At 43.4% G+C, this 22,407-nt stretch overlaps 3 protein-coding genes across 3 annotated transcripts; all 3 read left to right on the top strand.

The window, feature by feature from the left end:
- Positions 1-10,501: 10,501 nt before the first annotated feature.
- On the top strand, positions 10,502-12,349 carry LOC127778709 (uncharacterized). Its single transcript, XM_052305331.1, has 3 exons — positions 10,502-10,588; positions 11,939-12,054; positions 12,160-12,349. The coding sequence occupies exons 1-3, from the start codon at positions 10,502-10,504 to the stop codon at positions 12,347-12,349; spliced, it is 393 nt and encodes a 130-aa protein (XP_052161291.1).
- Positions 12,350-15,909: 3,560 nt separating this feature from the next.
- LOC127778707 (uncharacterized) lies at positions 15,910-17,706 on the top strand. The gene is made up of 3 exons (XM_052305330.1): positions 15,910-16,094; positions 17,074-17,171; positions 17,279-17,706. The coding sequence occupies exons 1-3, from the start codon at positions 15,999-16,001 to the stop codon at positions 17,469-17,471; spliced, it is 387 nt and encodes a 128-aa protein (XP_052161290.1). The 5' UTR covers positions 15,910-15,998; the 3' UTR covers positions 17,472-17,706.
- A 2,739-nt stretch (positions 17,707-20,445) lies between these two features.
- LOC127778705 (uncharacterized) lies at positions 20,446-22,048 on the top strand. Its single transcript, XM_052305328.1, has 3 exons — positions 20,446-20,595; positions 21,650-21,765; positions 21,856-22,048. The coding sequence occupies exons 1-3, from the start codon at positions 20,446-20,448 to the stop codon at positions 22,046-22,048; spliced, it is 459 nt and encodes a 152-aa protein (XP_052161288.1).
- The last annotated feature ends 359 nt before the right edge of the window (positions 22,049-22,407 follow it).

Here is a 22,407-nt window from a genome sequence, read left to right as displayed (position 1 = left end):
TAGAAAGGGGATGAACACTAGGATGCCATGTCCGCTGCAGAGAACCGTGGTAGATGGTGGGGGTTAATGGCATGTTTAATTTAACAAACAATGGCATGTTTTCAATTTTGCATTTATGTTATCATCTTTTTGCTGTAAAATTTACAAGGAGAATATATAATGCATTACTCCAAAATTCTGTCATGGACATGTGGATGACTATCACAAGTCTGCGTAATAAGGTAAAAAATAGAATAGACTCTTCATGTCCAATTTATTATATTCCCTAGTAATATAAGACCAGTTGTATGGAAAATTACGAGCTGTAATACTTGGATTAATCTAATTAGTATTGTCCGTTACAGTGTCACTAGTAAATCTGAATTCTGAACAAGGCATATTGTGATACAAACTATAGGCCTTTGTATTTTTTAATAGAGAGGACACCGTTAACATATAACATTTAACTATCCATCCTACTAAAAAATTGTAGAAATATAATTTATTTTGTTGTGATATGTTTTATAATGAAACTTTGAATATGACTTATAATTTAGTATATTATTTATAATCAAAACGAATGGTCAATTGTTATTTTAAAAACTCAGCACCGTTAGTATAACACACTACTACTTGACACTTGTTGAGAAAGCGATCATATAGGGCTAGCTATTAGCCAGTATAGCCTAGCTAGATACTTGTATATTAAGATATTGTTTCAGGTGTGGTTAGGCTCCCCTTTCCATTTGTTTATCATCTCACATGAACTAAAGAGAGGGTGAAAGGTTTATATGCATTGCATTGTACTAGTGCCACTTTTCTTGTAAAGAGGGCCATGTCACGAATCTCCAAACACTTTTTATCAATTGTTCAAGATAGATATAACAACTAACAAGCCCTATTCTCATCATGCATGTATATAGCCCCTCCAATCTAGAAAGCATCTGAAATTGGTACATAGCCAACCTTAATTAGTACTCCTTTCGTTCCATTTTAATTATAATTATGGATTTTCGTATCCAACATTTGATCGTTTTTCTTATTTAAAAAAATATAATTAATATTTTTTATTGTTATTAGATGACAAAACATAAATAATACTTTATGCGTGACTTATTTTTTTCTAAATTTTTTATAAATTTTTCAAATAAGACGGATAATGAGATGAATGGAGTAAGACTGTGAGAGCGAGCAAAGAATATAATCCAAGCAAAAATAATGCTGAATTACAATTTTGCATGATTGTTCTAATAGCTGGATTTCCATTTATGCCAATTCGGGAAATGTTCATTCTGGTTATTGCGGCTATTATAGAGTTAGAAGTAATATTCCTTATGGTGTTGGAATATGATACATTAAAGTGTTATTAATTACCATTTCGGTGGTTCGATATTCCTTGAGCCAGGAGTATTGATTCCCATGTGTTATTGTCCTACCATCATATTCATTGTACCCATATATCGACCATTCAACCGCGGCACGACAAGAGTTTCCGGATAAATATATTCAAGATATGCTAGAACATTATAGCCAGCTAAAGTTGAAACATAATAATAACTAATATCGCGAAGACCCCGTCAAGATTCAACAGTAATTTTATACGCGGTGTGGAGGCCATCGATCGTGCACACCTAACCAAATTGCTTCAAAAGATGAAGCAGCTAGCATGACAGCCCCCACACCAAAGCAAGATGCTGTGGGTAAATTATGGGTTACTCTATCCACATCACACCGCGTGAGAAGACGACTTTGCCCCTGCCTCCTCTGATGTAAAGAGAGAAAAGAATAAAAAGGAAATGTGGAAAGATCTCATGCCTCTTTCACAGGGCAGGAGAAAAATAAATTTGACAAGTGCCACTGACCGTACACAGGAGAGGCCAGAAAAAAAAACTTAAAGATGATGGGTCATGGCTATAGCCCTGATGAAAATTAAGAACGATATCCAAAAGCTGGAGATGCGTATTCTCGTACTCCCATTTACCTATGCCACAAGGATTAAGGTGCAATTAGCATTGGGGCCTATGCATAAATTAAACTAATCCCCCATCAAATCTACACTTAACTTGTTAACTCCAGTTAGTTATCAATGACTAATCTCTCCAAGCCTCCAACATTGTTAAATTAATCATCCATGTGCATCACCTCCGATCCACCGGTCATCGAGAATGGCTAGTTGGTTCGCCGGCGGGCGGTGGCGACACGTGGCCGGTGACGCGGTGGGGGTTGCCGGCGGAGGAGAGGCCGAGAGGACGGATAGTACAGTGCCATGCATGAGACGAGAGGATCAGGAGTGATTAATTAAGCAAAGGCATAGTTTAGTACTCCTAATTAAGTATAATTAATAATAAAAGAGGCTTAAAAGGCTGGGCTTAAGTTTAAGACCCTAGAGAGCTAGCTAAGCTAAGCTCGTGCATTGATGATCGAGTTGGCATGAGGGGGTTAATCATAGTTTAATCCATCATCAGAGAGGCAGCAGATGGATCGATCCGGGGCCTAGCTAGAGCTCGATTACTCTAATCCATGTAATTGTGTACCTGCGTAATCTAATGTGCCAAGTTGTATGGGCACAGTTTTTGCTGGCTAGGTGCCACTTGTCCAGTTCCCGTTGGTCCGGCTAGGACACGTTTCGGAGCCCTATTGGCTGCTTGGTCAGCAGTAGGGGTTAAAAAATGATTAAGCTATATAGGCTGGGTTATTTCTATGTTTAAGTGAAGGTTGTTTTAGTTTGTTTAAGCTATCAGTTACTTCTTAACCTTTTGGCTGTGTGTCTACGGATAGAGGCCGAAAATGTATCATTATCTAAAAAAGTTTATGACACAAGACCCAACGTTTCAACTATAACTGATTAATTATACAACCCATAATATCTACTAAACAAAAACAACAATAGTTTGTAAGTAAAGCTTTTATATTATGTGTCCTTACCAACTTAAACGGTAATGTTGAGAATAAACTACGATGAAAAAAATCATAATTAACTTTAAAATTGAGTTTTAAAATATAAATTTTGGTTATGTGCGCTCCATAAGCTAAAAAAGAAACGTTGGAGAGCAAATTAGAAAGAAGATATGGCTCCAATATCTCCTAATAGTAATTTTTCGAGAACTTTTCATAAATTTTTTTATTAAGTGGTGACGTATATCTCACTACTAAAAATAATTTTCGTAGGCGGTTGGCACAACCGCCAACAAGCTAAGGTCAGTGAAAATCAACAACTTTTGCTGGCAGTTGCGGTGCGCTGTGAAAATTGATTTTTCGCAGGCTGACCCTTAAGAGGAACAACTGCGAAAATTGGATTTTTGCAGGTGGCACTACTAAGAAGAAAAAAAAATGTTTTTTTGCCAAAAAAATTAATCAACATCTAGAGGAGCTAGTGCATTTTCAAATCGACATCCAGGGATCCAAATTCAAATCAATTCAAACACACATCATATCCATATTCAAATCCACATCCAGATAGCACTACATCTATTTTCACTCCATTTTTTAGCATGCAAAAAACAACAACACATGCAAATGAAATAGCATCCGCCGCCACTCTGTCTGCCGCTGCCATAGTCGAGCTCTTCTTGTCAGCATCGTGGACGAGGATCCACCATAGGAGCCTCGCCGAAGCCTGCCCGTGCCCATGCCATGAGATTTGTTGCCTCCACCAGATCTGCGCCCCTAGGTCACCGCCACCAACAGATCCATGGCCTCCAGTCATTGCCGCCAACGGATCGGTGGCTTTCCGTCGCCATTGCCATTAGCCTCCTCCCCTTCCATCGCCGGATCCACAGCGTCCAAGCACCATTGCCGCCAGATTCGCAGTTTGCCGATGTCGCCACTAGCCTCCTCCCATTCCGCTGTCGGATCCACAGCGTCTATGAACTGCCACTGCCAGATCCGCGGCTTGCCATCGCCGTTTCCACTGGCCTCATCCCTTCCCACCTGCCCCTTGTCACCGCCACAGCCGCCGTCACCGTCACCTAGAGCACCGTGTGGCACGGCGGAGGTGGAGAAGCTGAAGAGAGGATGTAGAGGGAGTGGTAACAGGTAAGCACATAGGGGGACTGGCGGTAAGGGTAAGGAGGGAGGAAATGAGAGGGAGTCGAGGAGGGCAGAGGGTTTGGTGGATGGTGGCAAAATATAGATTGGGGCCCTAAATTTTGGAAAAAAAATTATATGTCTAATTTAAATGAAATATACTTTCATTCAAATATATAACTCACCGTCGTCGAAGGCCCTGTTGGTCGGTCGGTGTCGTGAATTTTTTTTTTTTGCAAGCGGTGATCTTTACTTATCATCAGCGTCGCTTGTGGAAACTTAAGAGGTCCGCCTCAAAAACAGAATTATTTTTTATGACGGGCCTCCTATGTGTCCGTCAGTGAAAATCGTTTTTTTGGTCTCATAACTCTAAATCTTGCAATATATGTTTACAAGCATTTGTTTTGTTAGTCCACCAATAGAAATAAAAGGGTGACGACAGAAAACATAATTTTTATAGTGTCTATTATATATTTCTAAGCATTTATTCCTTGTGTAAAAATATATATAAGCAATTTTTTTTGTCTCTCCTCCTCCCTCTTCTAGACATTTGTTACCTTTGTAGTGGTATAATGTTTCAGTGGAAGGCATTTGCCTGAATCTCGCAAAAGTGAAAAAAGAATATAATTGTTCCTCTTATTATGTCTCGTGGCCTTGCCAAGGGCCCCAACAGCACAATTAGAAAAGGCCCAGATTATGGAGTCTATCGATGTGAGCTGTAATTGGGCCGAACCTTGTACAAATCAACATCTACAACTGGTATTTATATGGTTTTGTTCGTGCAGTGTCGGAGTAAGTAATGTCGCCTCTTCCACTCCAACTTGTCACGATTCATTGGTAATTTGCCAAAACTTAATATAATCATTATTTCAATATTCTTTTAGTTGGAGAGAAAATTTTAGAAAGGACGCTTTTACCTTGTGTCAAGTTACAGGCAAGGGTTATAGTTCTACGTATCCAACTCAAATTCCCAAAATTTGTGCATCTTTCGACCTAGGCTGTGTTTAGTTCCTTCCAAAATTAGAAGTTTGGATTGAAATTGGTACGATGTAACTGAAAAGTTGTCTATATGACAGATTGATGTGATGGAAAAAGTTGAAAGTTTAGATTTAAAGTTTGGATCTAAACACAGCCCTAAAGGTGTATCGATATTGAACAATCAATTTATAATTGGAAAGCGGAAATGGTCGATGCCTGTTTGGTCACTTTTTAATAAATTATTGATTTTCTTTCTCCGGCCTGACTGATATATAAACCATGAATAGAGGCTCAAACTTTAGTGAAGAACGGGTTAAGTTTTTGCTGGTCAATGACCTTGTGCAAGCACATACACGTGTAACATAGAAAACAAGTTGGTATAAGAAAATAGCCCAAAAAATTTCTACTTTTAACGAGAAGCACATGCCACCTTTTTTTTATTTGTAGCACTTTTGTCGTAGCTGTCATCCCGGTTAAGTATTTAGTTGTGAGTTCTTACGAAGAAAGACCAATTTACCCATGGTCTCCATCCTTGGCTCGCCGGCCGAGGGGAGGCAATGGCCATGGCAGCAAGTTCGCTGCCCAGGCTGCCTTGATCTACGGCACTGCTCTGTCGAAAGTTCCTCGACACACTTAGCAAGTTATCTCAATCGCTGGAGAAGAGGAAGGGATGAGGGGAGATGATGAGATATGCCGATAGAAAGGAGATCCTAGGGGAAGTGAGGAACGGATGCGCCACACCTATATCGGTGCCATTGAAATAGCCCAGGAAGAAGGGGGACTTTGGGCGTGGCTGCTGCTGGTGCTAGAGTGCAATAGTGGCGAGGAATCCAAGGCACTCTGTAGCTAATGTGTCTAGGTGAAGAGCTGTATCACAAGGAAGGATTGGGGACCGCCAGTGTGTTGAACCCCAAATGTATGGGGGAGGGACGGGATAGGAGATGGGGCAGGGTCGCTATTTACTGGCCCATGAGCGGTAAGACTACCGGCGCATGGTGCCATCGGGCGTCGACAGTCGTCTTGGGAAGAGGAAGAGGATAGAGGCGGGGCGAGACGAGGATGGGAACGCCAAAGAGGAAGGAGACCAAGGGCGAATTGGTCTTTCTCCATTCCAACTCACGGGTAAACACTTAACCCAAACAACAAAGTGTTACAAATCTAAGAAAAAAAAGGTGGTTTGTGCTTTTGTTGGAAATGAGATTTTTTTATTGGTTTTTTTTTCTATATGGATCAAATTTTCTCCAACTCTTTCTATGATACACACTTTGCATTTTGTTTCATTTTTTTAACAAGATTTCTATTGAATCGAATATATAAACCAAGTCTATCAGAGAAAAAAATAAATACTAGGAAAAACCAAATGATCGAATCATTGTTAAAAAATAAGAGAACCCCAAAATCGTAGTGTACTAATTAACCCGATGAAATCATGGTCTGACCTTCCTCCTGCCGTCGTTTTGACATCCGAAGAACAAAAGGAACATAACTTGACTTAACTCCTCAAAGCGTATCAACTTTTTTGCATGAAGATGAACTCCTTTTCTTCCTACCTTTCATCCATTCATGCAGCCAAATTAGTAATAGTACTCTCGGAAGGAATTTTTTAGTGCTTGCTTTAACAAATGTAATTAGAATACAATTAACAAAGCTACCAATGTAATTTGTCATGAGTCTTAATTTAGTGTGAGATTTACTACAAGGACAAGTAAATTAAAACCGAGGGAGTAAAGTTTTCCAAGAGAGACACTCTCTTTCCCTCATCAAACCTGTAGCCACGCCAGAAAATCCCAATCGGACTCTCCCTGTGCGCGCCAATCTTATATCGACACGTGTCCTGTCTGTACCGAGACACGATCCGCGTGGGCTGTGGGCTGCCAACTGCTTGTTGGGCCTGCTTGCCAACTGCCGCGTAGGCCGATCTCCGCCTGGGCCGACGCTGATCTTGGACGGGCCGATCCATATGCGCATCCGATCGAATTTCTTCGCGATTTCTCCAGCGTTTACACATTGACTGATTGACCAAACTTGTAAAATCTGTCACGAAGACCTCCCATGCGTCTACCATGTGCCATTTTGTGTCCAGTATTATCACGATGATATCCTTATAATTCCTGACTGCAGAATCGGATGTTGAAAAACCTAGACCGGATGTTGAACCGGACGAACTCTCCTAACTCATAGGTCTAGTGGTCCAACTGTTATGTCGTCTGCTTCAAATGCAGAACCAGAAACCTATAATATAATATAATATGTTTATATGCCATATCAATGTCAACCAGCTGCAGGTCTAAAGGTCTAGACAGCGAACTCTCGCCCAAGCAACTTGAGTTTGAATCTCCATCTCCTCATGAGTATCATGGCTAAGGCTGTGTTCGTTACTTCTGGTTGGGAGCAAATCCCTCCCACACGAAAAACGGAGCGGTTCATTAGCACGTGATTAATTAAGTATTAGCTATTTTTTTCAAAAATGGATCAATATGATTTTCTTAAGCAACTTTCCTATAGAAATTTTTTTGCAAAAAACACACCATTTAGTAGTTTGAAAAGCATGCGCGCGGAATATGAGGGAGAGGGGTTGGGAACCCTTTGCAATGAACATAGCCTAATACTTATAAGTATCAGGCCTGGTACCAGTGAAGTATCAAGTTAATTGGTTGCAGGGAGGAAAGGCACATGTTGCTTGGCTTGTCGGCAAAATGTCTAGCACCAGCGCCTCCTGATCTCATCTTCTCCCTTCCCCTCGACTCGACCCTCACTCCCTGTTGCTGCTACCATGAATAGCTTCGCTGCCTACACCAACATGTGCGCAGGCTCAAAGCACGGGGGCATGAGCTTGTGGAGTAGGGGTGGGATGACGCTAGACTTGTGATGAGGAAGAAAATACGTGGGATGATGTCAGCCTCCATAAAGTATACTATCTTGGCTGCATCTATGCTCTAACAACCCCTCTTTTTGATGGGTGAAGGCACATCGTGCAACAAACTGGCCGGTTCGGCTGCATCTATGCTCTAACAACCCCTCTTTTTGATGGGTGAAGGCCCATCGCGCAACAAACTGGCTGGTTCGGTATGTCTTAGTTCGACGATTTATACAGTTAAACGCCCGGTTGATAACAATCCGACCCAGGTGGGGTTGGCCGAGGCCCAATAACTTAAGGTTGCCTGGACCCCACTCAGGGAAATGCCCAATCTCCCTAAAAGATTAGTCCAATAGGGAAAGGGTGGCTCTCCCTTTTAAGGTGGCTTCCTCCTCCCAAGCTAAGCAAGGTGGGATTATTCAAAGGCTCACACGGTCGCCGTCCGACTTTGGCGTCTTTGCTAGCGGGTAATAGTGGAGGATGTCCTCATCACCGGTTCACTCTGACTAGTTTGTAAGGACAGTCTTCATAGTAAATCGAGCCATAAGGGTTACTGGTTTTGGTCTTTTCCGCTTCAACAGCCGGTTCGGTCGATCCGAATTTTTTTTACTACAAGTATGTTATGTTAGTATAATCAGACTCGTATATATTGGTCGGAATCGAATCCTTCTATGTTAGAGGGGCATTCGGCTACGCTGGGAGCGATCGACCAAGTTAGCTCTCGCGGCCCACATGAAGGCTTGACCGCTGTACTGTCCAACTCACTCCTAATAACGCAACCGAAGAGCGCCGCCGGCGAGGACGAACAAGCTAGAGCGGCACCTACCGCCGGCAAAAATCAGCCCAGGAACAGCAGGGGCGCCCACGATTCCATTCGGGAATTAAGTATGTCAGGGTTATGGATACCACATACCTAATAGTAGTTGACTAAATCTCGGCAGGATCCACCACATACCATGTCCTACACGGAAACAACGTTCGAATATAGGAGGAGTTCTGGATAAGGAAAGACAACCAGAGTTCTACATGGAAACGAGAAGGACTACTCGGATTGTATCCATATTGGTTTCCCTAGTTCTACTTGGACAAGGGGACACCTATGGGTATAAATACAAGCCCCCCTAAGAGGAGAGGGGACACCCACCACGAGACAATCAACACCCAACACAATCAACATAGAAGCCTACATACGCCAAGACACACCGCCGGATATCGACTTCAGGGATAAGCACGGCTAGTCCCCCGGTGTCTCCGTATACTGTCAGGAGAGACGAAAGCGCTCTCTGATCTCGCCGGGCACGGATTCGAGGAGGAAGGCTACCCTGTTGTCGACTACGAGTCAGATCGTCAGACCGCCATGTCGACAACAGTTAGATAGGCTACCTCAAGCATTGTACTGGTGTGATTATCATGAATAAGAGCAATACCGGCTTCGGCCAACAGGATGTAGGGTTATTACCTGACAACTCAGGGGCCCGAACCTATATAAAAATCCCTGTCTCCATCTCTTTTATCTCAGTCTCGCGTATATCCTAGCACCGACGATCCCCATACTATGCAAATACCAGAATTGCGACATCCAACGTCGACAAAGTACTACCTCCGTATTTTAATATATGATGCTGTTGACTTTTTGAACAACATTTGACCATTCGTCTTATTCAAAATTTTTATGCAAATACAAAAATATTTATGCCATACTTAAAAAATATTTGATGATAAATCAAGTGATAATAAAATAAATGATAATTACATAACTTTTTAAGACTGTACATACGGTCTTAAAAAAAAGCGTGTGATGAATACTCTCGTGCTTGCGCTTTTGCTGCAGAAGCCACGAGCTCGCCGTTAAACAATTAAATTAAATTAATTAAAAAGAAACACTAGCATCGTGCACTGATTATGGATGATTTTTACCATAGATTTGATCACTAACACCACCAAAAAAAGAGATGCACAGATACATATATATGAGTCCTTCCTTTCTTGGAACGCACCTGCATCTCCAGCGCCAGGAGCGTCGGGAACAAAAGGAAGCTTTCGGCCTTTTGAGACCTGAGCCCCGGCCCGGCCCAGCCCAGCCCAGCCCACAGTTGAGAAGTGAAGGGGGGGAGGGGGGGGGGGGTTTCCATACGCGATCAGTTGCGCGTGGAGTCAGCCGCACCCCCCTCTTCTCTCATATGTACTATATACATCATATGTATATACTTATATACATATGTGTATATATATATATATATATTTTTATGAATATATTTCAATGCATAAAAAAATACACACACACAAAGTTTGTATACGCACTAAAAATAAAAAAAAAAAGAAAATACATCACGTATAGAAAGTTTGTATACGCACATACAAACGTTCTATACGTACGAATACAAACTTGGTATTTATAAAATCTTTAAAAAAAAGAAGAAAAACCGAGTAGAAGAGAAACCGGAAACAAAACAAACCGAACAAAAAAAACCGGAGGAAAAAAACCAAACAGAAACGAAAAAACCGAGAAAAAAAACCAACCGACCAGAAACGAAAAAAAGGAAAAAAAACAAAAAGAAACGAAAAATTCGCTCCTCCCTCCGGCGCGTCCGCCGCCCCTTCTCCGCGCACGACACGTCCCCAATTGAGCAAACCCTAGCCGACGCCTTGCTGCTGTCTGCTATGGCGATGCGCTACCTCGCCTGTAAGCTGCGGGCCCCCGCCGCCGCTCTCCGTCGCCCTCGATCCCTCTCCGCCAACGCCTCCCAGGTCGGTTCGCCCCTCGACTCGTCGCAAATTGTTCGTGTTGATCGATGAGTTTTATGCATCTCCATGCAATTGAGCTGCTAGTATGCATCGCTCGCTAGGTCGATTTCGTGTCCAGATCTGTTCTGTGTTCATGCCCACCTTTCGTTTTCAAAAAACCCCAAACTTTGAGCTCCCTATACGGTATGTAGCATACTTTAGTTCTTGGCTTCTCTCGAGATCATGGGGTTAATTAAAGGTGGAGGGAGATGTTGGTGATTAGTTCTTTTTTCCTCATCTACCATTATCGAGACATTTTCTGAAAATATGTTAGTTACTTAGTTTAGATTGGGTGCTTCAAAATCTCATATCTTTATTTGTCTAAAAAGGTACTACTCCCATGATGCTGTACTGTGTGTTTTCAGAGCACCCGCAATGGTAAAGTAAGGTGCTCTCTATAAAACATGTACATCTCAGTAATAGACTAGATTAATAGTAAACCACCTCAATAGTACGTCTACATGGGTATCTATAGCTCTCTCATGTATTGCCTCGTTTTTCTCTATAGATTATCATAAGTTAGTAGATAGCTTTGCTCTCTCTCTCTTCATTTAATATCTTCCAAGTAGGAAAATATGCTGACATGGATCTCTTGTAGAGAACCTATAGATAACCATTGTGGGTGCCCTTAGCAGTCAAATTTGCATTATTTTTTTATGACCGTGTCTAAAACATGTTAGCAGAGTGTAACTGTTATTGTCCACCTGTTGGTTCTGAGTTCTAACGATGTCGGGATGAACTTATGATGCCCAGAATCTGTAGCTTAAGACAGGATCTCCTTTGAAAATTAGGGGTCAGTTGTCTCTGTTTGCTTATTAGCATTGTCGATCAAGTATCTTCTATGCAGATGAAAAGATAGTATGTGTATCATGCACAACCATTTCCACTAGTATGCCTACATATCTCACAAACAATTCCACACTATGCATTTACGGAGAAAAAAAATCACTCCACACTATACATTTTGGTTGCTGAAAACGCAAGATGCTTGTAGTGGTGTATTGTTAAATGTGTTCTTTGTTGCACCTGGAGCACACAAATAGGACTGCCTCCTTTTTAAAAATACAGATAACGTTTGTTTTATATATAAAAGAAGGGAGTACCTAGTACTTACTACTTAGAGCTTCAGTCGTTCACAGTGAGCTCACAAAACTAGATGAATACTTTGATGTTTGAAGCGCAAACCGGTTCTTTTTACAAGGTTTAGATGTACCTGGGTTCTGTACGTCTTAGTAATAATTCTTTTACTCTAAATAGTTTGTTTGGACCTGTACATTGCCATCTCAGCTTGTTTTCTTTCACTGCTAAATCTAGGGAGGACGCAGCAATGCAACTACAGATCAGGTTACATCTTCCATGAATGTTGTGAGGAGTACGGATGGTGAGCTGGGATGGGTACAGGAAGAAGTAGCTAAACTTGAGGAATTAAGGTGAAGGAACTAAAGCAGTATCTTATTGTCTAAACCAGCTCAAACAGGTTGCAACACATGATAGTGGCATGCATTTTGTTTTCTGTGTGTGTGTTGTTTTGATAGCCGGGACATCGAGGAGGCGGTAAGGTACAACAGGTTCCACAGAAGGTGTATCATGGCGTCTATTGTAGTTGGGGTCGGCCTTGGAGGTCTCTCTTGTGTCTGGTATGCTCGTAGCTACAGGAAGGCCCTCATGGAGCATGTTACCGGCTTCGAGGTCATCAGCCCATATGCACCAAGTACGCCTGAGTAGGCTGGGGTGGTGTCCGCTTCAGTTCCCCTTTTGTTTGTGAATTGTGATGTGGTATTGATTTATAGGTAACGATAACATTGCAAATATATTTCAAAACGCAGCAAATAATCTTAACAAGTGATATTTCAAAACGCAGCAAAACCAGTATGTTAATTAATTAATTTGACAGGAACGGCATAGTTGCTTACACGAGTATATAGGGCATGGAAATTTTCCTCGTTGTATTGTACTACCTCCGTTTTTTAATAGATGACGTCGTTGACTTTTTCACACATGTTTTACCATTCGTCTTTTTCAAAAATTTTATGCAAATGTATAAGATATAAATCATACTTAAAGTACTATGAGTGATAAAACAACTCGTAACAAAATATATTATAATTATGTAAATTTTTTGAATAAGACGAATGGTCAGACTCATTTGAGAAAAAGTTAACGGTGTCATCTATTAAAAAACGGAGGGAGTATAATTTTATCCAAATGTTTACGTTAGCAAAAGTAGCTAGCATAGGAGCTAAGTATAGAGATAGAGTACATCATTAATGGGGTTCGGTCTTTACGTCATAACAAAGGCAAACACAACCATAGGACAGGTTGAGCACCATTAAGTGTTCGGAGTAATTAGCATCGTTACAAAAGGCATGCACAACCATAGAACAGATCGAGTTGCTAAGGGTTCGGAGTAATTAACATCATTACAAAAAGTCATGCACAACTATAGAACAGATCGAGTTGCAGTTCGTGGTATAGCGGCACTGATAGATCGAGTCTAGTTGCTCTTCTGCAGATTCAAATTATAATTGAAGCTAAGAAACATCACCAAAGTTCAACTGGTACACGTCAAAAAGCTAATAGCATCAACAGATCAAAATGTTTAGACAGTAGACAGGTTACGCCGCAGTGGAAGGCTTCATGGCGATTTCCTGAAACAACAATTCAATTTTATGTTCTCCTAGATACACATATCATTGTAAGCTAAGTTAGAGCAAAAATTACAAAGAAACCATACCTTTCTTAGGATTGGCCAAATTTTATTGTCAATTTATTATGTAGTCTTGCTAATTGGACGAACACATGGCCAAAATGAGTTCCATGCGTGTGCCACATATGATAAAAAACCACATGAATTTGACCTAAGAGCAATTCACCTAATTTTATAAATTGAGGGGTATAAAATATATGTTATTAGAGATAAATTGAATTTAACTTTTTTTCTTTAGGATAGAGTACTATTCTAACCCGGAGAACACAAAGCAATTAATAATCATATTTGAAAAAAGGGTTAAACTAGACCGGATGTCGAACCGGGCGAACTCCTAGTTCATAGGTCTAGTGGTCCATTCGTCGGGTCGCCCCGGTTCAAATGCATAGCAGGAAACCTATAGTACAATATGTTTATATGGCATATCAGTGTCAAACAACTAGTCTAAATGTGTAGGCAGCGAACTCTTGCCCAAGCAACTTGAGTTTGAACACCACCATCCCTCCCCCCTCCCCCCCCCCCCTCCTCACCTTTTTTTTTTACAAATAATCGCAATATCATGTAACTTGGGTAGTTAGGCCTTAGAGAGGCCCATTTCTGATGCATAAAAACTACTCTATAGGATCTCATGGAGACGGGATATGTGGATAACCATCCAGTCTTATCCCTTCCCCTCCTATCTCTTTCTCTCCTTGAGCCTTCGCCATTCTCCTTCTCCGCCTCTCCTCCTTCGCCCCTCTTTTTTCCTCTCCCCCCTCCTCTCATCCTTTCCACAGAGAGCTTCTCTGTGCAGGCATGGCGGTGGTGTAGTACGTCCCCAAAAAAGGGATCTAGAGGCTTAGGCCCTCCTCACTGCTGGATCTAGCCTGAGTGCACATCGGCAACAAGGGCAGTGGGAGGCATCGATCTCGTGGCCCTCCTCCTTCTCATGCTTTTGAGGCATATCAACACCCACTAGATCTAGCTCCCATGGTAAAGGGCGCAATCAGGAAGAATGGAGGCCATTTGGAAGGACACTGACCAGCGTGGGCTCCTCGGCCTCCTCCTTCTAGGCGCATTGTCGCTTGTGGGACCCACATGTCAGTGACAAGGATAAAAATAAAAATGGTGTGGCCCACCGTCGTCGCACGCGTTCCCCACGCATCGCCTTCGCCTCCTCTATCGCATTGCCTTAGCCACATTTCCCATTCCAATCCACCACCGCCATCGCCGGCCGCTGTCCCTCCTCCCCCACCGCCACCGCTCATGGGAGGGGAGTCGTCGGCCGGCCGCACACTAGTGAGGGAACTCGTTGGCTAGCCGCACACTAGGGAGAATATTGCTGGGAGACCGTGCGCGGAGAGAGGAGCTCACGGGCCTGCCACACACGGGGGGAGGAGTTCGCCGGGAAGCCACGCCCCAGGAGGAGGAGTCGGCCGGCCGCACATGGTGAAGGAGCTTGCCGTCCGGGCGCGTGCTGGGGAGGGAGCTCGCCGGCCAACAGCACGCAGGGGAGGAGCTCTTGGTGGGCCACGTGTGGGGGAGGGAGCTCACCAGTCGGCCACACATGGGTAGAGGAGCTCGCCGGTCAGCCGCACGTAGGGATGAGCTCCTGGAGGGTCACACACGGGGAAAGAGCTCACCAGCTGGCCGCGCGCTGGGGAGGGAGCTTGCCAGTTGGCCTGCTGCTATTGCTACTTCCGCTGCCTCCTCTTCCTTATCGCCGCAGGCGCCGCCTGCTGCTTCGACCGCCACTACCTCAACCTGCAATCCCACCGCAACATCTACCTACTATTTCCGCTTCGACGCCATTGTTGAAACCTCTCTTGCCGCCAGAGTTGCCACCTGCTGCTGCCATGATGCCTCTGTCGCCGTCTCCGGAGCCTATTCTCCCTTCCTCTTCGCTGTCGCCACCACCCACGGAGCCAGCTCACTACCACCGTTTGTCGCCTCTGTTGTTGCCGGAATGTGTGTGTGTGTGCGCGCGTGTGTGTGAGAGAGAGAGGAGGATGAAAATTAAATAATGGAAAGATAGATGGGAGGTAAAAAAAATGGATGCTATTAGGTGGAAGTCGCTGATATGTGGATCCTACCTGCTAACTCAGCGAGTCAATCGCGGTCCAGCAGCTACATCAGCAAGTCTGCGCGATAAGCAACGATGATGATGACCTCGACGTGCACTCCTCATGCAGCCAGCCGCCCGCACTATGCTGCTGCTGCGGGTACGCTGCCTTGGCATGGAGAAGATGAGGGAAAGAGAAAAGAGACAGAAAGTATAGGATATGGCCACTAACATGTGTGCCCTATAAGTTTTTTTATTTTTTCCTTGCTGACTAGGATGCCACGTCGGCGAAACCAGCTATCCATACTGCTAGGGGACCAAATTTAATCCAAGTTAGGGGGTCAAGATTTCCAGTATTGCGGTTTAGGGGCACTTACGTAAAGATGAGGGATAAAATGTCGACTTATTCCGAGTTTTGGAGCTGTTGGATCCATTCCGACGACTGGCCCAGCCCAGCCCAGCCCATCCCACAGTTGTCTTCCTTCCTGTATAATAAAAAGAGATCGAGAAGTGAAACCTCTCGAGGAAGCCAAGAGAGAGAGAGAAGCATCGCCTCGCCTCGCCTCGTCCCCAATTGAGCAAACCCTAGCCGCCGCCGCCGATCAATCTCCTTGCTGCTGCCTACTATGGCGATGCGCTACGTCGCCGGTAAGATGCGGGCCCCCGCCCCCGCCGCCGCCGCTCTCCGTCGCCCTCGATCCCTCTCCGCCAACGCCTCCCAGGTCGGTTCGCCCCTCGACTAGTCGCAAATTGTTCGTGTTGATCGTTGAATGTTATGCATCTCCATGCAATTGAGCTGCTAGTATGCATCGCTCGCTAGGTCGATTCGTGTCCAGATCTGTTCTGTGTTCATGCCCACCTTTCGTTTCCTTGGGGAAAAAACCACCAAACTTTGAGCTTGCGCGCGTTTCAAATTTAGCTCCCGGTATGTGGCATACTTTAGTTCTTGGCTTCTCTTGATGAGATCATGTGGTAGTTAAGGTGGAGGTAGAAGTTGGTCATTAGTTTTTTTTTCCTCTCATCCACCACTTTTGAGACTTACTGTCAATTTTCTGAAAAGAAGTTAGTTTAGATTGGGTGATTCAAAATCTCATATCTTTATTTGTCTGAAAAGGTACTACTTCCATGATGGTGTACTGTATTTTTAGCGGTCAAATTTGCATTCCTGTTGGTTCTGATGATGACGGGACAAACTTATGATGCCAAGAATCTGTAGCTTTAAGATTTGATCCCCTGTGAAAATTAGGGGTGCAGTCTCTGCTTGCTTATTAGCGTTGTCGACCAAGTATCTTCTATGCAGATGAAAGGATAGTATGTGTATCATGCACAACCATTTCCACTAGGATGCCACACATCTCACCAACAAATCCACACTAGTCATTTACTAAGAAAAAAAATGTCATTGAACTAGAGCTACTATTTGATTGCTGAAAACGCAAGATGCTTGTAGGGAGTACCTAGTCCCAAGAGCTTCAGTTAAGATTGAGCTCACATAGTTGGCACATGAAAATTCCTGGCGAACTAGATGAATACTTTGAAGCGCGAATCGGTTTGTTTACAAGGTTTAGATGTACCCAACTTTCTAAAAAAAAACAGTTTAGATGTACCTGTGTCCTGTCTTACTAATACTCTTACTCTGAATAGTTTGTTTGGACCTGGACATTGCCATCTCAGCTTGTTTTCTTTAACTGCTAAATCTAGGGAGGACGCAGCAATGCAACTACAGAGAATGTTGCGAGGAATACGGATGGTGATCTGGGTTGGTTAGAGGAAGAAATAGCTAAACTTGAAAAGTTAAGGTGAAGGAACTAAACATTATTTAGTCTTGTATTATCTAAACCAAACTCAAAAGGTCCCAATTCATATGATACTAGTAACTAACATACATTTGTTTTCTCTGCGATAGACTGGAAATCGAGGAGACAACAAGGTACAACAGGCTCCACAAGCGGTGTTTAATTGGGTCTGTGTTTGCTGGGTTCGGCCTTGGAGGTCTCGCTTGTGCCTGGTATACTCATAGCTACAGGAAGGCCCTCAAGGAGCATCTTGACAACCGGATCGTTTGGATGTCGCCGTATTCAACATCTTCGCCTAAGTAGCCTGGGTTGGGACTTATGGGAGTCCATCCAGCTCACTTGTCCTTTTTGTTGCCATGGTGGTAATGCATGTGATATGGTGGTAATATGTGCTTGCAAGAGCTAGCTAGCGCGCACTCTAGCTTGTTGTAGTACTATGCTTGTGCCGTGTTATATATGTTAGACCAATTAACTCTTATCTAAAGAAGACCAAATTAATGAAATCGTTTTCACAAACAGCTTGTGGCGCTATGATATATACTCCCTCCGTCCCTAAATATTTGACGTCGTTGACTTTTTTAAACATGTTTATTAACCGTTCGTCTTATTCAAAAACTTTTGTGAAATATGTAAAATTATATGTATACATAAAATTATATTTAACAATGAATCAAATGATAGAAAGAAAAAATTAAAAATTAGTTAATTTTTTTAAATAAGACGAATGGTCAAACATGTTTAAAAAGGGTCAACGGCATCAAATATTTAGGGACGGAGGGGAGTAAATATTTAAATATTTAGGGATGGAGGGAGTAAATATTTATGCTGGTTTAAGTTGCTGCTATTGTATGGTTTGTATGAAAGACATTCTGTTATGCATGCATGTTTCAAATGGGGTTGGCTAACTTGGCTGTAGGTCTCAGTAACAAAACTGAGGAGGAGAAGGCCCGTGGCTTGATTCAGCTGCCGCCGACGATGGCAGGCTGTAGCGTCTGAGCTGCCTCCTCTCCTCTCTAGGCTAACTCCATTATTAGGGTTAGTGCTTGCTAAGCACTAACACTGACCGTTATTAGGGTTGCTAAGCGTCAGCGTGGATGATTAGCTCTGTTCCGACCAGCAATAACGGTCACTACTTCTTTCTTTCTTTTTTTTCCCAATCCCTTTTAATGCGTGCTTTTGCCTACTTCGTCAGGAATTGAAGAATTTATTTATGTGATTTGATTCAACTAAACATCCATCGAACAATATAATCCTACTAATAATTAATTCATTGGAATGAGTTTTAATTAATTAGCTATGTGTGGAGGCCATGAGTTCTTTTTTTTTTTCTCGCTACCTAATGCACGCTGCAAAAAAAAAAAATTGATGCTAGAAACAAAACTATGCGTATATAGCCACATACTATTACTTTCCAGTTAGCTATGGGCCGGCGCATGGGCGACAACGGCAGCGGGAGGTGGACACGGGGAAGGAAGAGATCGACAGCTTGTCTCCTAGACGCGTGAGCGAGGACATTAGCCGGAGGTGAAGGCGGGGAAGGAGGAGACCAGGCGATGCGACGGGTCGCGTTTGCGGAGGCGACGGTGGCACGTTGGGACGCACTGGACGGCACGCCGTTGACGGGGCGCTGCAAGGCGCGGCGCGGATGTCTCCTGGACGCATGAGCTACAGGCCGGCGCACGTGCGACAACGATGGCAGGAGGTGGAGGCGTGGTAGGATGAGACCGACGGCTTGTCTCCTAGACGTGTGAGCAACGATGGCAGCCGGAAGTGGAGGCAGGGAAGGAGGAGACTGGCGACACGACGGGCCGCATGTGCGGAGGCCGCGGCAGTGACGACGTCAAGCTTCGCCGATCTGGAGCCTAGCGACAGTGAAGGCAGGAGAGAAGGATGCGGCAGGAGGTAGGGTTCCAGTGGCGGCAGCGGCAGTAGGAGCTGACTGGGCGTCAGGTGGCACGGCCGGCAGCGGCCGAGGCCGGCGCGGGCGGCGACGGTTGGAGACCGCTACGGTGTGTGGAGGCGAGCCCGTTGTGGTGGTGCGGCTCGGTGACGGTTAGAGACTATTGCAGTGCGTGGAGACGTGGCCGCCATGGACGCGAGGTGCTACCGACGATTGTTGGGTCAGCGCAGCCAATAGAGGTTGGCAGGTGGTGGAGCATGAGTGTTAGATTGTTTTTATACATGTTTAGGCCCCTAACTGATAGGTAATAGCCATACTTCTGTGGTTAGTTGAAGCCGGTGTTACCTTTATACATATATATCACACGAGTATAATATTTGGGATGACCTGGTTAGTCTCTATCAGCTTAGTGGCATAGAGCTCTCACATGTGGCTTGCCTTCACATTTGTCTTGGCGTGTCTCCTCTCCAAGGAGTCTTGTATTTATACTCTAGGTAGTAAAACTAGGAAAATCGAGTATGGATATGATCCGAGTAGTCGTTGCTGTGCCCAAGTAGAACTCGGCATGTTTTTCTTATCTGGAATACCTTTCATATATGAGGCTGGATTCCGTAGAAGACTTAATATATGGTAAGCCCTGTAGATCCTAACACAAAAATATTAGGTATATTTTATCTATAACATTGACAAATATTGCTAAATTTTCTACAAACTTAGTCAAATCTAAAAAGGTTCGACCTAGAAAAATGTCAAAAATATTGCAACATTTTCAAAGCAAAAAAACATATATTATCAAAATATATTAAATGTTGATTTAATGAACCTAATTTGATGTTGTTAATTTTTTTTCTTATAAAATTAATCAAACTGAAAAGTGTTTGGTTTAGAAATAAAAAGTCAAAGGACTTATAATATAAGAAAAATGAAATTCTGATTAAAAATGAAAAGAAAATGTTGGGGCATGTTTGGCACAACTTCAGCTCTAGCTCCAGCTCCAGCTCCAGTTCAACCAAACAGTTTCAGCTTCACTAAAACTGGGAGTGGAGCTGGGTGGAGCTCTCTCACAAAATGAACTAGAGTTGTGGAGCTAGATTTAGACAGCTCCATAACTTTACTACAGACCTAACTCTTAGAGCTAAATTTAGGAGTTGGATCGGTTCGATCCGTTGGTCAACTAGTCCGTGTTGGAGTTGGAGCTGTTGTATTCGTTCTGACGACCGGCCCAGCCCACAGTTGTGTTCCTTCCCGTAATTCCAATAAATAAATAGAAAGGGATCCAACGGAGAAGTGAAACCCCCTCGAGGAAGCTTCGTCGCCTCGCCTCGTCCCCAATTGAGCAAACCCTAGCCCGCCGCCGCCGATCAATCTCCGTCTGCTATGGCGATGCGCTACCTCGCCGGTAAGCTGCGGGCCCCCGCTGCCGCCGCTCTCCGTCGCCCTCGATCCCTCTCCGCCAACGCCTCCCAGTCCCAGGTCGGTTCGCCCCTCGACTCATCCCAGATCGTTCGTTTCGATCGACCAAGTATTGCAATTCAATTGCTAGTATAGTATAGTATGTACCGCTAGCTAGATCTGTTCCGCGTCTGCCGACGAATCGACCTCACCTTGGCGGCTAGCCCAAAAATTGTTTTCGTTTTGTTAGGGGGACAATAGAAATCCAAACTCCAAATTAGCTCTATGTGGCCTACTTCTGCTTGTTTTCTATATGGTCAGTTGGTTGACAAATTTTTAGCCCAACCCTTAGGATTGTCTTTAGATCGTGGGGTAAAGGTGGTGGTTGGTGATTTTTTTTTTCTTTGCTAGTACAATTTTCGAAACTTGCAGTCATTTTTTTAAAAGAAAAAATAAACTAAAGTTTTGATTGGAATTTTGATGCTTGAATATCACGCATCTCTATTTGTCTGAAACCATACTACTCCCATGATGTTGTACTTCTAGGTTCTAGCCGACTGTATATTTTAGCTGTCAAATTTCTCCTTTTTTTTTTATACGACTGTCCAAAACATGTTCCCGTACGTAGCAAAGTGTAATTGCTAGTGGCCACCTGTTGGTTCCAAGTTCCAACGATGACATAAGAAACTTATGATGGTAGAATCTGTAGCTTAAAGTATGGGTTCCTGCGAAAATTAGGGGGTGCAGTTATCTCTGTTTGCTTATTACCATTGTCAGTTCAAGATACTTTGTTCTTTACAGATGAAAGGTAATGCGTATCATGCAAACCATTTCTATCTCGCAAACAATTCCACACTAGGCATTTACTGCAACAAAAAAGAAATTCACTGAACTAGAGCTGCAATTTAGTTGCTGAAAACACAAAGATGTATTTGGTTGGTGCTATACTAATGTTGCCCGTGTTGTTTGTTGCACCTTGAACACAAGCTAGTTAGTACGTACTCAGCCCTTCAGCTAAGGGTAACCTCACATAGTAGGTGGAAACTTGATGTCTATCGATGAATACTTTGAAGCGTGAAGTGGTTCTTTTTCAGATTTACTTATTATTACTCAGTACTCTGAGTTGTTCGTTTGGACCTCTACATTATATTGCCATCTCAGCTTGTTTTCTTTGAACACCTAAATCTAGGGAAAGTGCACCAATGGAAGTACTACAGAGCTTGCGTCTTCCATGAAGGTTGTGAAGAATGTGGACGAGACAATTCGACAGCTACATGAAGAAGTAGCTAAAATGGAAGCTTCAAGGTGAAGGAACTAACATTGTTTTAAACCAACTCAAATGGTCTTGAGGCATGATAGTAACATATGGCTGTTCTCTCTGTTTTGTTTTGATAGCAAGGAAATAGCGGAGATAATAAGGTACAACAGGTTCCACAGAAGGTGTATAATGGGGTCTGTTGTCCTTGGGGTGGGTCTTGCAGGTGTCTCCTGTGTCTGGTATACTCGTAGTTACAGGAAGGCCCTCAGGGAGTATTATGTTGTCGGCTTGGAGATGGAAAACAAGTATTCACCACGTACTCCTAACTAGCCTGGGCACTGCCCCCTGGGGTGTTCAGTTCCCCCTTCTGTTGCAACGTGGTGTATGGCATGTTCTATGCCCAAGATGGAATGAAAACTTCATTCTCGATTCTACGAGAATTTTTATGAAAGCGTTTCATTTGCTTCTCTTCCAGGGAAGTTTCATTTTCCCAGAATGTATCCTAATTTTTGGCCTAATTCTTCTTCTGATGATTGGTGGATATGTATGCAAGGGCCAGCGCTTGTGTATGTGCCGTATTTTGTGTTAAAACCAAGCACCTCTTATGTACGTAAGACCAAGTTGCCGTCATTTTAAACTGCCTGTGGTTGTAGTGATACCGAAGGACAACGTATTTTATGCTTGTATGT

Source organism: Oryza glaberrima, chromosome 7 (genome assembly GCF_000147395.1).
Source record: "Oryza glaberrima chromosome 7, OglaRS2, whole genome shotgun sequence".
Taxonomy (NCBI): domain Eukaryota; kingdom Viridiplantae; phylum Streptophyta; class Magnoliopsida; order Poales; family Poaceae; genus Oryza; species Oryza glaberrima.
The sequence above is the reverse complement of the archived record's forward strand: the minus strand, read 5'-3'. Positions and strand labels throughout refer to the sequence as shown.